At 38.4% G+C, this 12,353-nt stretch overlaps 1 protein-coding gene and 1 long non-coding RNA gene across 2 annotated transcripts in view; one reads left to right on the top strand and one right to left on the bottom strand.

Moving 5' to 3' along the window:
* The window catches only part of LOC122059286 (vacuolar protein sorting-associated protein 52 A-like), a 40,531-nt gene that overhangs the window by 8,365 nt on the left and 19,813 nt on the right, over positions 1-12,353 (top strand). Inside the window, exons 5-6 of the mRNA XM_042621994.1 lie at positions 8,037-8,128; positions 9,925-10,006. Coding sequence (XP_042477928.1) covers positions 8,037-8,128; positions 9,925-10,006 — 174 coding nt within the window. The remainder of the gene's footprint in view (positions 1-8,036; positions 8,129-9,924; positions 10,007-12,353) is intronic.
* On the bottom strand, positions 2,815-3,815 carry LOC122059287. Its single transcript, XR_006134020.1, has 4 exons — positions 3,471-3,815; positions 3,286-3,354; positions 3,130-3,201; positions 2,815-2,888 (listed from the first exon to the last, which is right to left on the bottom strand). It is a non-coding gene; the product is annotated as an uncharacterized LOC122059287 (long non-coding RNA).

Consider the following 12,353-nt stretch of genomic DNA (forward strand, 5'->3'; position numbering starts at 1 on the left):
TGACTTTTATTTTATATAAGATGAAATTTGGAATTCTAAGATGTCTTAGCATATAGTATGGTGATGTTTCAGGAGTTATATGAGCACACATATTGTATAAATGCAAAATTTGTGGTTCTAATTCTCAACAAGATGGGGCAGGTAAACTGAAGGACTGTAGTACAATAAGCTTGACTTGTAGTTTCTGCTGAATTGTGTCCCAGTTTCTCTCCATGAGACTGGCTGGACAGGTGTTGAGTCAAATTATATTGTTGCATCCAGTAGCCTTTTGAGAGGTCAATAGATTTTGGACAAAGTCACAGTCTTAGTTCTTAGATGATGGATGCTAAGTTAGAAAGGGGCAGCTGGGGGTAATATGTTGGCCTGTTAGGAAGATATGGAGAAAACATGTCATTACTTGAGTTTGGACTTCCAAGACTGTTTCCTGGGGAGATATGGAGGGAATAGATGAAGACTTGCTACCCAGAAAAAAAAAGAAAAAAAAGAAAAAGGCTAGGTTCTCTATTCTGGTTAATGGTAACCCAGCTCTGTTTGTTAAGAACTTGTGAGGATTGGGCAGAGAGATGTGCTCTCCCTGTATCTCTGTATCTGTTATATGTTTATTAGATGCTTTTGGCTGCCCTTCTGGAGAGGGCAACGGAAGGAGACATGGTAAAAGGGTTCGAGGTGGGGGATCCATAGTTTAGGTGGTTTGCAAATGATTCCTTGTTCTTTTGTGGGTTACAGTGGTTCAGTTTTGATTTCTTAGTTGTGTTCTGCTGTATTTGGAGGCAATGCTTAGGGCCTAGGTGACAGTCGCCTTGTTGCACTGCTTGTCACCTTGTGTCTTAGCACTTATTTATGCCAAATATCATTTAAGTAAAAATTTCATTTACTTAAGATATTATTTATAAATAAGCAAGTCCCTCCTATTTGAATCTAATAAAAATAGTTTAAAAATCAAATTCCAAAAGTATAAAAAGTCAACCCCTCAATCCAAGAACAAAAACTGGATTTTGGTTATAGGGGCGATTTTCAACTTTTAAATGCTGGGGTTTTTTCTCAATTATGAAAACTTTATAAATCCTATCATGCTAAAACATTTTTAAAAACTAAAAGTCCGGTAAAATAATCTTTTGTTTTGATATCCATAAAATTATTTTCATTCAGGCGATTTAACAGCATTCACGCACTTTAAATAAGTTTGACCGGAGCATGACTTTGTCATTACAACTAAGATTTCAGTAATCTTATACTTGTTGGAAAGCTAGTTTTGTGTTATAACTAACACAAAAAGTCTCATGCAAAAATAAAATCATTTGATCAATCAAATTTATTATAGAGCAAGAGCATTTCTCTAAATGTTGATTTTTTATAACTTAGAGAAACTTGCATTGCCACCCCCTGGACTTTGGTCCTTGTTCAACGCCACCCCTTGGACTTTTCGAAACGTCAAAGCCACCCCCTAAAAATTCAAAAAATTCCAAATCGGTCCCTGCCGTTAGCCGATCGTGTTAAATGAATGAAAATCGGTTAGTTTTTTTATAATATACCCAAAATACCCCCACCTATTGTGAGAGGACAATATTGCCCTCTCTTTTATTTGCATCTTCTAAACCAATCTCCCATCTCTCATCTCACTCTTCTCACTCACTCGATCGGACAAGAAGAAGAAGACGACGACGACGGTACAGTAATTTGCAACTTGATCCATCCCTCCGGCGTGCGATTCTCCCCCCTCCGGCGTGCGATTCTCCCCCCTCCGGCGTGCAAAGCTCTCCCCCCTTCGGCGTGCAAAGCTCTCCCCCCTTCGGCGTCCGACAGTTGTCTTCGCCCACGACATGGTCATCCGTCTCAGCGAGGAGCTTATGATAACCTCCCACAAGACCGTCGACGGCCATGGTGCCCACGTCCACATCGCCAACGGTGCTGGCATTACTCTACAGTTCGTCGACAACGTCATCCTCACTAACCTCCATATCCACGACATCTACGCTAGCGGTGGTGGCCTCATCCGTCACTCTGTCGACCACTACGGCCAGCGCAGTGGTAGCGACGGCGACGGCATCTCTATCTTCGGCTCCACCAACGTCTGGGTCGACCATATGTCCATGTCCTGTTGCAAGGACGGCCTCATTGATGCCATCATGGGTTCCACCGCCATTACCCTCTCCAATAACCATTTCACTAGCCACAACGAGGTGACTTGAACATAACTAACTGATTTTTTAACGAACTTAACTAATTCCGAGTCGACTCACTGATGCTGGTGAGTTATGTGAACAGGCGATGCTGTTTAGCGCAAGTTTTGAAATCATACTTCTTCAAGGAAAATGCTGTCCTTTTGTCCACATAATGTTGACAGATTCAGGCAATAACCTTCATGTATCAGTCAGCCTCTGTGTATCAATATCTGATTGTGTTATTGTAGATCTGTAGATATTTTTGGTTCCATTTGTTTTAGTAATAAGATAATGAAATTATTTTTTGAAAAATTAGAGTTAGATAGCTGGATATATACTTATTATCTAAAATACAAAAAAATTAGAGTTCGTTAAATATTAGGACTTGTATAATTTAGATTTCCAGCAAATGGCATTCAACGCTAGAAACTGTTTCTGTTTAAAGTCTGGAGCGACAAGACTAAAATCTGGATCTCTACAAAATGACTTGCTGCATGATAACTTTAATTTTTGGGTATATAACAAGATACACACACTCACTCCCTCACTTAGGAATATTTTAGTTGTTTGAAAATGCAGGAAATTACTCAATTAAAACCAAAATATGCTTCTGTGATGACTGGACATTGACAATATATAGACCTCATAGGTGCATACTTGAATACCAATTTTCCAGTTAACAGTGATGGAGGTATTTCCCCATTTAAAGAGTTATTCTGGATATACCTGCCACATAAGTGTTTGATTGTTAGTGATTATGCCTGGAGGTGAGCCATGAAAACATTCTGAGCTGGCTTCAGAAATATATAAGAGAGATCATCTAACAGGACAAGGTAAAGCTGCTCCTAAAACACTCTCACTCAGAGAGAGAGAGAGAGAGAGAGCTCATTGAACAGGAAAGGTAAAACTGCTCCTGAAACATTCATGTTCAGACTCGCGAAGATATTTTTGCTGGTTTACTACATACAATTCTCGTAAGCTTGGAAAATCTCCAAAGTAAGAAGGTATTGGACCAGTCAGTCTGTTGTTCTCTAGATGCCTGCATGTTTACCAAGGAGACAAGTGATGAAATAATGTTCTCCAGTAAGGCTGTACAATGTCAAGAATGTATTGAAAAACTTACACAATGGTCAAATTTAGGAGGTTACTTATGTCGGGGATTGACCCACTTAAGGAGTTACCATCCAGCCACCTAAGAAATCAAAGTTCGAAATGGATATGAAAGTTGAGCCAGAAATCAAAAGGGGAAGAGAGAGAGAGAGAGGGGATGGGGAAGAATGAATCATGTAGAGCCTAATAGTTACTTACAACTCTGTTAAACCATCCAAGTGCTTAAGCTCATCTGGGATTTTACCCTTCAAATGTTTCCCTGATGATGCACTGTTAACAAGTCAGTTGAATCCCACAAGTTAGTAATTAGTAACTAGAATTTTCTTACTGGTTTCCACTTTCAAATACAATGCAATATGGGGGAAAGTCCCCAGATTAGAAGAAAAACTAATACAATGCATATAAATAACATGGGAAATACGTTGGTGATGCCATGATGACAAAGCATCCTATGGTATCTCACAGCCAGACACTTTAAACTACTGTCATACGTTTTCACACAGGCAGGAGAGAAGGAACCACCATTTGACGGGTCTCGTGTTGGAGAGAAGGAACCACCATTTGCTTCTTAATCTAGGTTACCGTACCGTCGTCGTCGTCTTCTTCTTCTTGTCCGACCGAGTGAGTGAGAGGAGTGAGTTGAGAGATGGGAGATGGGTTTAGAAGATGCAAATAAAAGAGAGGGTAATATTGTCCTCTCACAATAGGTGGGGGTATTTTGGGTATATTATAAAAAAACTAACCGGTTTTCATTCATTTAACACGGTCGGCTAACGGCAGGGACCGATTTGGAATTTTTTGAATTTTTAGGGGGTGGCTTTGACGTTTCGAAAAGTCCAAGGGGTGGCGTTGAATAAGGACTAAAGTTCAGGGGGTGGCAATGCAATTTTCTCTATAACTTAATATGACTTAGTGTTGATTTTTTATGATTTGATGTGGCTAAATATTGATTTTTAATGACTTGATGTGGCTTAATGTTGATTTTTATGATACAAGGTATATATAGCTTACCAAATAATGTTAGAAAATAGGGAAAATAAAAAATAACACGATCTCCTTGTTCGCCTTAAGGCGGACGCCTTCTCGCCTAAGTGCTTAGACAACCCTTCACCGCCTTGGTTCGCCTTGACACCATGACAACTATATTGAGAAGATTGAAGGTGAATTTAAAGAAGAGTGATGGAATTGGGGAGGTTGAAAATGTGGATGATCTAGTTACTGCTATTGGGTGTAAATGCCTATTGAATACTTTGGCAACCTCTTGGAGCCAGTATGGGCATGGTTTAACATATCTCCAATACCGATACATATCTTAAATTTAGCCGGCCGACGTGACGACTGATACTGATACTTTAATCCTTAATCTTTAGCATATCTTAGCGTATCTCCGATACGATACGATACCCTTTCCGATATATATCTTAAATTTAGCCAACCGATATGGCGACTGATACCGATACAGATACTTTAATCCTTGAGTATAGGTCCATCATAGTTGTCATGGCATCGCCAAGGCGGCGATTTGGCGTCCTGGCAGAAAAAGAAGTTCATGGCAGTGTTACGATTTACGTGACTCACAAATGGCGGTCGTCATTGGCTGATAGGCGTCGCCATGGCACAACCATGGACTCCAAGTCACGCCTGATTCACTAGGCGGTCGATTTTTTGTAAAATGCAAGGTGATTTTGATAGGGCTATGTTGATTTTTGATGGTTTGATATTGCCTAATATTGGTTTTATATGTTATAGGGTATATATTGTAGGCTTGTAGCATGCTAAATAACTTTAGAAAATAGGAGAAATAAAAAAGTAGCATACTAAATAACTTTATAAAAATAGGGAAAATAAAAAATGACACATGGGCGATTTGACCGCCATGGCAACGCCATAATGGGCGATTCATCGCCGAATCGATTAGCCACCCCTCCACTGACTTGGATCGATTTGACGCCGTGACAACTATGGGTTCATGGCAAATTGGGATCGGGTGTTGGTACTGTTGGCTGTCAACGTGGTACTTAAAGTATGGTAAGGCCGCAGCAATATGGCAGCTGATCACTTTTTCTGTTTGCTGGTGCTTGTAGGGAATGTTCAAATCTTCAGGGATATAGAAGAATCAGCAGGCAGATAGCAATGAAGGCCCAGAAGCTAATTTCGTGTTTGTTTCTTGTGAACAGATTTTAGTGGGGTAAACAGTTTTTGGAATGGGATAATTGGGCTGAACTCCTAAATCGGAATTTATATACTGGTGAAGAAGGGGGGCATTTTGAGAGGGTCTAAGTTATGGAGTTTTTTGTCACAATTGTACAGAATCCTGGGCCATTTTGATTGGGTGAAGCATTGGGCAGAAGTATTTGTGCCTGAGACTAATGTTTTCGTTGTTTGAAATTCAATTGGCAATCAAATGTTCCACGTGTTAGATGGAGAAGAAAATGTCAACCACTATATTTCCAACTGCCAATTGATCCAAGATGGTTAAGAGTTATTTTCTGGCTTTTTTTTTTCGGATTTAGTAGGCTTGCTTTATGGAATAGCTGAATCATTGAGTCTTCATAATTTGGTAATCTACCTCATTTAGAATGAATGGTAATACTTGATGACAGATACTTCTATTGGCCTTGATTTGTAGTGCATGCAGGGAGAGAAACAACAGATTTTATAAGAAAGAACCTTTGCTCAGGATTTCATTTGCTTTTTCTGTGCCTCATCTTGATATCTGATGTCTAGCAAATTACGCCTCTAATTTGTGGTTGATGTTATGCGTCAGAGAACACTTTGCCCCTCAGCTAGTCAAACATGACCATAATAATTACAAGATTTAAGGCATAGGTTGCATTAAATATATTTTCCAGTCTTGGCTGTTATTAGAAGCACAGGCCTCTAAAGTAGCCAAAAGAAAAACTAACAAACATTGGAGCAAACTTGATTATTTGAGAGCTGGTGATACAATTTTTAAGCTCACCTTCTGTTTTATGGGACTATGTGTTGCAGGTTGTAAAGATTTGAGAACCAGAATCAAAGAGAAGAAATAAGAGAGAGACAAAGAGATTAATGTAACTTGAGAGTCACAACCATGTGGTTGGGACTTCCCCCTTCATTCAATATATGGACTATCTATTACATAGTCATAACCCAAATAGGCAAGTAGAAGTCATAATCAAAAAAGAAAACTAATTCATCCAAAAAAAAAACTAACTTAGCTAACAACTACCCTAAACCCAATTGGAAACTAACAAAGATGTGTTTGTATCAAATATAATCCCATGGTATGGAGGTCTATGGTCACCCATAGCCCTCCAACCGACACATGCCCTCATATATACTTAAACAGATCAAATTGTCAATTGACTTGTTGACATACTTGTGGATAATGTGACCGTCTAGAATAGGGATGTGTAATCAGGCCTGACTAAAGACCACCATTATTAGATAGAGAATAGAATTTGATTGTTTAATAGATGAAATAAAAAATCAAATTTACTATGGACTGGAAGCAGTGCTGTGAAGAGTAACCATGAGATGGGGAAGAAAGAAGTGAAGATGACTGTTGACCATGAACATTATCTAGATTTGACCATCAGTTACCCTAGTGAGAGACCTTTTTCTATCCCACAAATCTAAGCCATCCATTATTATGGAAGTAACTGATTACAAGCTTATTGTAGCTCTTGGCTTGGCTTATTGAGCTATTTTAACTCAATATACCAACTCCATAATCAACCAGGAGTTGTTTATGGTCCCTGGCTGAACTCTTAAACTATGCATAATTCCAAATCCTAAACAACTTGGACTGTATACAGGAACTTGCTAGAAAAAGGAAATTTTATGTGTAGATATTAACTTAAATTCTATATAAATAAAACATCTTGAAAGACTAAAAATGGTGAAATTCATAATTACTTGAACAGTAAAAAATACAACTATTACTAAAAAAATTCAATTTGACAAAATTCTGTTTCCATCTGTTGCCTTCTTGGCCTTGCTTTTGATGTGGATTCTGTGCTGGACACAACTCTAAGATGGAGAACCTCATTTGGAGGGGCTGGAGAATGAGGAATGTATGCAAGCTGTGTCATCAAGATATGGAGTATGTCTATCACCTCTTCATTCATTGGATGTTCAGCTCATGCTTTGGGGAAGTTCCTTGTTGGCCATGGATGGGAGATGGCTTTTCCTGAACTCCATGATGAATTTCTTGGTGGAATGAGGAGGAGGTCTTGTGGCATAACGGTTAAGTTGCACTATTGCAACATGTTGGTCACAGGTTCAATTGGAAACAGACACTTCTATGAAGCAGGGGGTAAGGCTGCTTAAACTTGCCCCTTCCAGACCCTGCAATAGCGGGAGCCTCATGCACTGGGTTGGGTTGCTCTTTTTTTTTATTTTTTATTTTTATTTTTATTTTTATTTTTATTTTTATTTTTTATTTTTTTTTAATGAGGAGGAGGTCCTGATTTGGGTAGTGCGAAGTACTGGATTAGGCGGCGTAGATTGTCCAAAATTCTGACACAGATTTATGTTAAATGAAGACCTAGACAAAGCATTCTTAGTTGAGGTTCCAAACGTCGATATTTCATCTGACAATGATATCTGGTAACCTATTCTGTACTAGGTAAACAAATGTTAATTTATTAATTTATTGGTTCTTACAGATTATTTAATATTCTAACGCATGAGACTTTAATGCTATTGAACATGTAATCCATTAATACAACCATGTTAAGTTGTAGCCTTTTAATCGTTATTCCTGTCTATTTTTTGTAGGTATTTGAGTTCGTTGTTCAGAAGCTATATGCCTTAAGAAAGCCCAAAACAAATATTCAGATCCTTCAACAAAATGTTCTTCTAAAATACAAGTAAGCCATCTCTTTTGGAATGTTACTACCTTCTATGGACTATGGGTGAAACTCCTTATTTATTTGTTTCTTTAAATTGAAGTACATCTCCATTCGAAAAAAGAATGAATAATTACGTGATTGTGCATTATTGCCCTAATTACATGCATATATCTCTCCTTAAAAAATAGTCTTATATGCATTTCTTTTTGTCTATCTGATTGCCCGTATGAGGTTGCTCTGTAATTCTTAATGCCCTAATTACATGCATATATCTCTCCTTTTAAAAAAGGAAAAAAAAAAAAAAAGTAAGTCTTATATGCATTTCCTTTTGTCTATCCGATTGCCCCATATGGGGTTACTCTGTAATTCTTTCCTTTCAACATCTGTCGAAGGTTTGAGTTATTTGGGTTGCATCCCAACGGAACTGTTATCATTGATCATATTCTGGTAGCTCCTTCTTGGTTCATTAAAGACATTCTGCTGCATTTCTTCCAACTCATATGGAGGTAGGCGTGGGAACAAGTAGATCTCTTAGATTCAGGACAGTTCTGACATTGGTTTGACCAAATTTCAAAGTTCAGACAGACTTCTCAATTATATGGTAGCTCTGCTGGTATGGTATGAGTTTCTATTAGATTTATCTTATTCTTTTTGTCAGGTTAATAAAATTGCTTTGGGTTACTTCTACTCCGAACACTAGTTCATTGGATGGCAAGTTGACTATAATGAAGTAGAATGCATGTGCCTTGGATAATGCTCTATGTATACCAACAGGAAAATGCAGAGCAGTGGTTTCAGTTCTTCCCCCCCCCCCCTTCCAAATTAAAAAATTGCTATAAAAAGATAAAGTAATGACCTAATGGACAAAACAGCAACAGGAGAAGGGCCAGAAACACAAGAGGCCTTAAGAAGCACCATTTGATTGTATTCCCCAAGTTCAGACCCTTATTAAGCCCCTAATGATGTGGATATATCTCAGAGGGCCCTCCTTCCTATCCTTTAGCCACTGGATGACCAAAGGAGAATAACTTCAATCACAATTTCGTGCCAACCATTAGAGGACCATTTTTTACCTCCTCTGGTACAGTTTCGGATGCCAGGTGCTTCTTGAGCATCTAAAGGGTGAGAAAGAGAGCCACCCATTTAATGGGATGTTCAACACTCGACAATCATCAGGATATGATAGCTAATTATTTAAAAAAAAAAAATAAAATGTAATATTTACTCAGAAATTTTTATATCCAATTTTTGAATTTGGAACTAATAATGCCCATATTATCTGTTTTTGATTTTTTTTTTTCCATTTCCTCTCTTCCCCAACCCCCTTTTTCTTTGGACCAAAACTTTCTGTTTCCAAAACCAAGTCATACTAAAGGTATCATGTACCATTCTTTTACCATTCCTTGACTTCCTAACTATAGTTGTCATAATTTTGTCCTGGGCTACTATTGTTAAAAAGAAAAGCTGATTCTATGTGGTGCTATAGACTGGAAATTTTGTGACGTGATTTTTAGCTTACCATCTTTTTATGGGGATTTTCTAATAGAATTTGATATTATCTTACCATCAACATGACCACCGATCCAAGTTTTCCACGTGTATTAGTTCATGCCCTACTTCAGTATCATTTTAATTTAGATCTGCAAGTGGAATGGAATGCTTAACATCATTCTTCTGGGTAGTTAGATTAAGAATTTCTTCTCAGTTTTAGTGTTTAATCTATCAAATAATGATGATCAAATGGATCTAGGATCAGTTTTAAGTGTTTGCTTTGTTTTCTTTATGATTCGTTTCTCTTTATCTAAAAAATGTAGGTATGTAATTCTCTTTCTCAAGGAACATGGAAAGGAGGTCTATACGGAGGTTCGTGGAGCATACATTGACACAATGAATAAGGTGACTGCTATCTAAAAATTTAACAGAACTGAATTTAGTGTTAATGGCCTGTTATTCTATTCTGATGCTTTTCTTGTTTGTGGGGATTGTGTAGTACTCAATTGATGCTTTCCCTCAATATCTTGCTTTTGGTATTGCTTCTAATTATAGAATGATTCGTCTGGGAAGCGCCTTTTTATTCTTGCATTAGAGTCCATAAATGTTCACCATAAATGATGCCACAAAATTAACGAAGTGATTCTTGGAATTGAGAAGCAAACCATTTTTTGCTTCATAACACTGCTTCAAACCGAAGGTGTGAAAAATCAAGGAATTGCTCCAAAAAGCAAATTTGTGCCAGTAGTGATTCTCTTTAAAATTGTTCTGTATAATACTATAATAAAGAACCCTCAGAATCCCTTGAGAGATGTGATACAAACTTCAAACACACATTCAGCTCCTTTCTTGTATTTTATTTTAGGGAGGGGGGAGGGGGGAGCGGGAGGTAAAGGGATAGAGAGAGGATTGGGAAGCAAGAAATGGCATCCAGAAATCAGATAGGTTGGTCAGCTGCAAAAGGATCCTGAGCACATCATTAGAGACAATTGTAAGAATGCTGTCCTTTGAGCTTTCTTACAGGCACATCGCACCTTTAAGGCTTTAACAAATCTGGCATGTTTATTGTTTGGTTGTATGTTTTTTTTGGGTGAATAAATGATCCATTACCAAAAGAGACGAAAGAAAAATATACAACCCCAAAGAGGGGAGGGGGGAAGAAGAGAAGATCCTCAAGGGGAAACAAGGTTCCTGATTACAGAGCTTGGGAGCTCCCAGGAAGTAACAATGTGACAATTTCTAGGGGAGGGGGGACACGGAGCAGTGACTCTTGAGACCTTCGCTTTGACATCGAAGAAGATGGAGTTCCAAATCTTTCCTAGTGGCTGGGAGTTGGAAGTCCATTTCTTATGATTTCTCTCCATCCAGATTTGATTTAGAGTGGCACAAAAGGCCAGCTTTCCCATATAGTCGCAAATAGTCTTCCCTTGGAAAGTCATATCCATCCAAACCCACTCCCTTTGGAAAGGGAGGATTTTTCTGTTGACTGGCCAGCATTTGGAGAGAACAAGTTTCCAAATGGAGGAGGAGACAGCATAGTTGTCAAGGCGTCGCCTTGGCGTCCAAGTGTTTTTTTAGGGGCAGGGTGAGGGACGCCATTGTGTACATAGGAAAGGCGGTTGCCTTTGGTGTGGTGTCCAAAAGGCGTCGCCTTTGGCGCTGTGGACGACTTGGTAGGAAAGGCGAACGCCTTGTGTTTTTTTTTCCCTTCACTTAAGTATTTGTTTTTTATATTCTAATTGTAAACTTTTCATTTGATGAAGTATAGGTTTTTAAATGGTGTGAGATGCATGGAATCATTTTACCCCCTTAAGTGAACAAAAAAAAAAAAGGTTTGGTGGTGGGGGGAAATATAACATGTAAGGGTTATAATTTAAAACCCTCAACTGTTTCTCTCTCCCGGTGAAGTCTCTCTGCGATTAACTTCTCTACGCCTCTAAACCTAGAGAACTTGCACTGGATTCATTGATTCAACCAACCGATTGAGATTGAAGTTGGACTTGGCTGAAATCCATCGTTCCCTCCTCTGTTTCGACTTCAAGTATGTTTGTAATATTTTTTTTCCCTCCCTCCTACTTCGTCTTCTGCTTCTTTGTTTGTGAGTTGCGATTGATTTTTTTTCTCCATCTTCTTCCTTTGCTTCTTCTTCGTCTACGACTTTTTTTTTCTTCTTCTTCCTCTGCTTCTTCTTTGTCTACGACTGTTTTTTTTTTCTTCTTCCTCTGCTTCTTCTTTGTCTGCGACTGTTTTTTTTTCCCTCTCTTCTTCCTCTGCTTCTTCTTCGTCTACGATTGTTTTTTTTCTTTTTTCCCTCTGCTGTTCTCGAATGCTTCTTATGGAGGCTGCCGGTTCTTTCTATGCTTCTTCTTCTTCTTCTCTGCTTCTTGTCCTGCGCTGGCAGCACCGCTGCTAGTGCTTCTTTTTTTTTTTTCCCCTGCAAGTAGACGTAGACTGTAATCTGTATTATGAATTTATGATTGCATGATTACTACTGTTTTGCATTAGTGTTGTGCATTAGTGCATTAGTGCATTAGTGCTATGCTTTTTCTCGTATGAATTTTTTTTACTACTGCATGATTCCTTCTTCTCCTGCTAGTGCATTTCCCTGCTACTGTAGATAGACTGTTGTGCATTATTATTATTTTTTAGATTGTAGAGTGCATTAGTGGCAGTGCAATGCTTCATCTCTTATGAATTTTTTTTTTTTACTACTATTGACTGTTGTGCATTAGTGCAATGCCTTCTCTCATTT

This window comes from Macadamia integrifolia, chromosome 13 (genome assembly GCF_013358625.1).
Source record: "Macadamia integrifolia cultivar HAES 741 chromosome 13, SCU_Mint_v3, whole genome shotgun sequence".
Classification (NCBI taxonomy): Eukaryota; Viridiplantae; Streptophyta; class Magnoliopsida; order Proteales; family Proteaceae; genus Macadamia; species Macadamia integrifolia.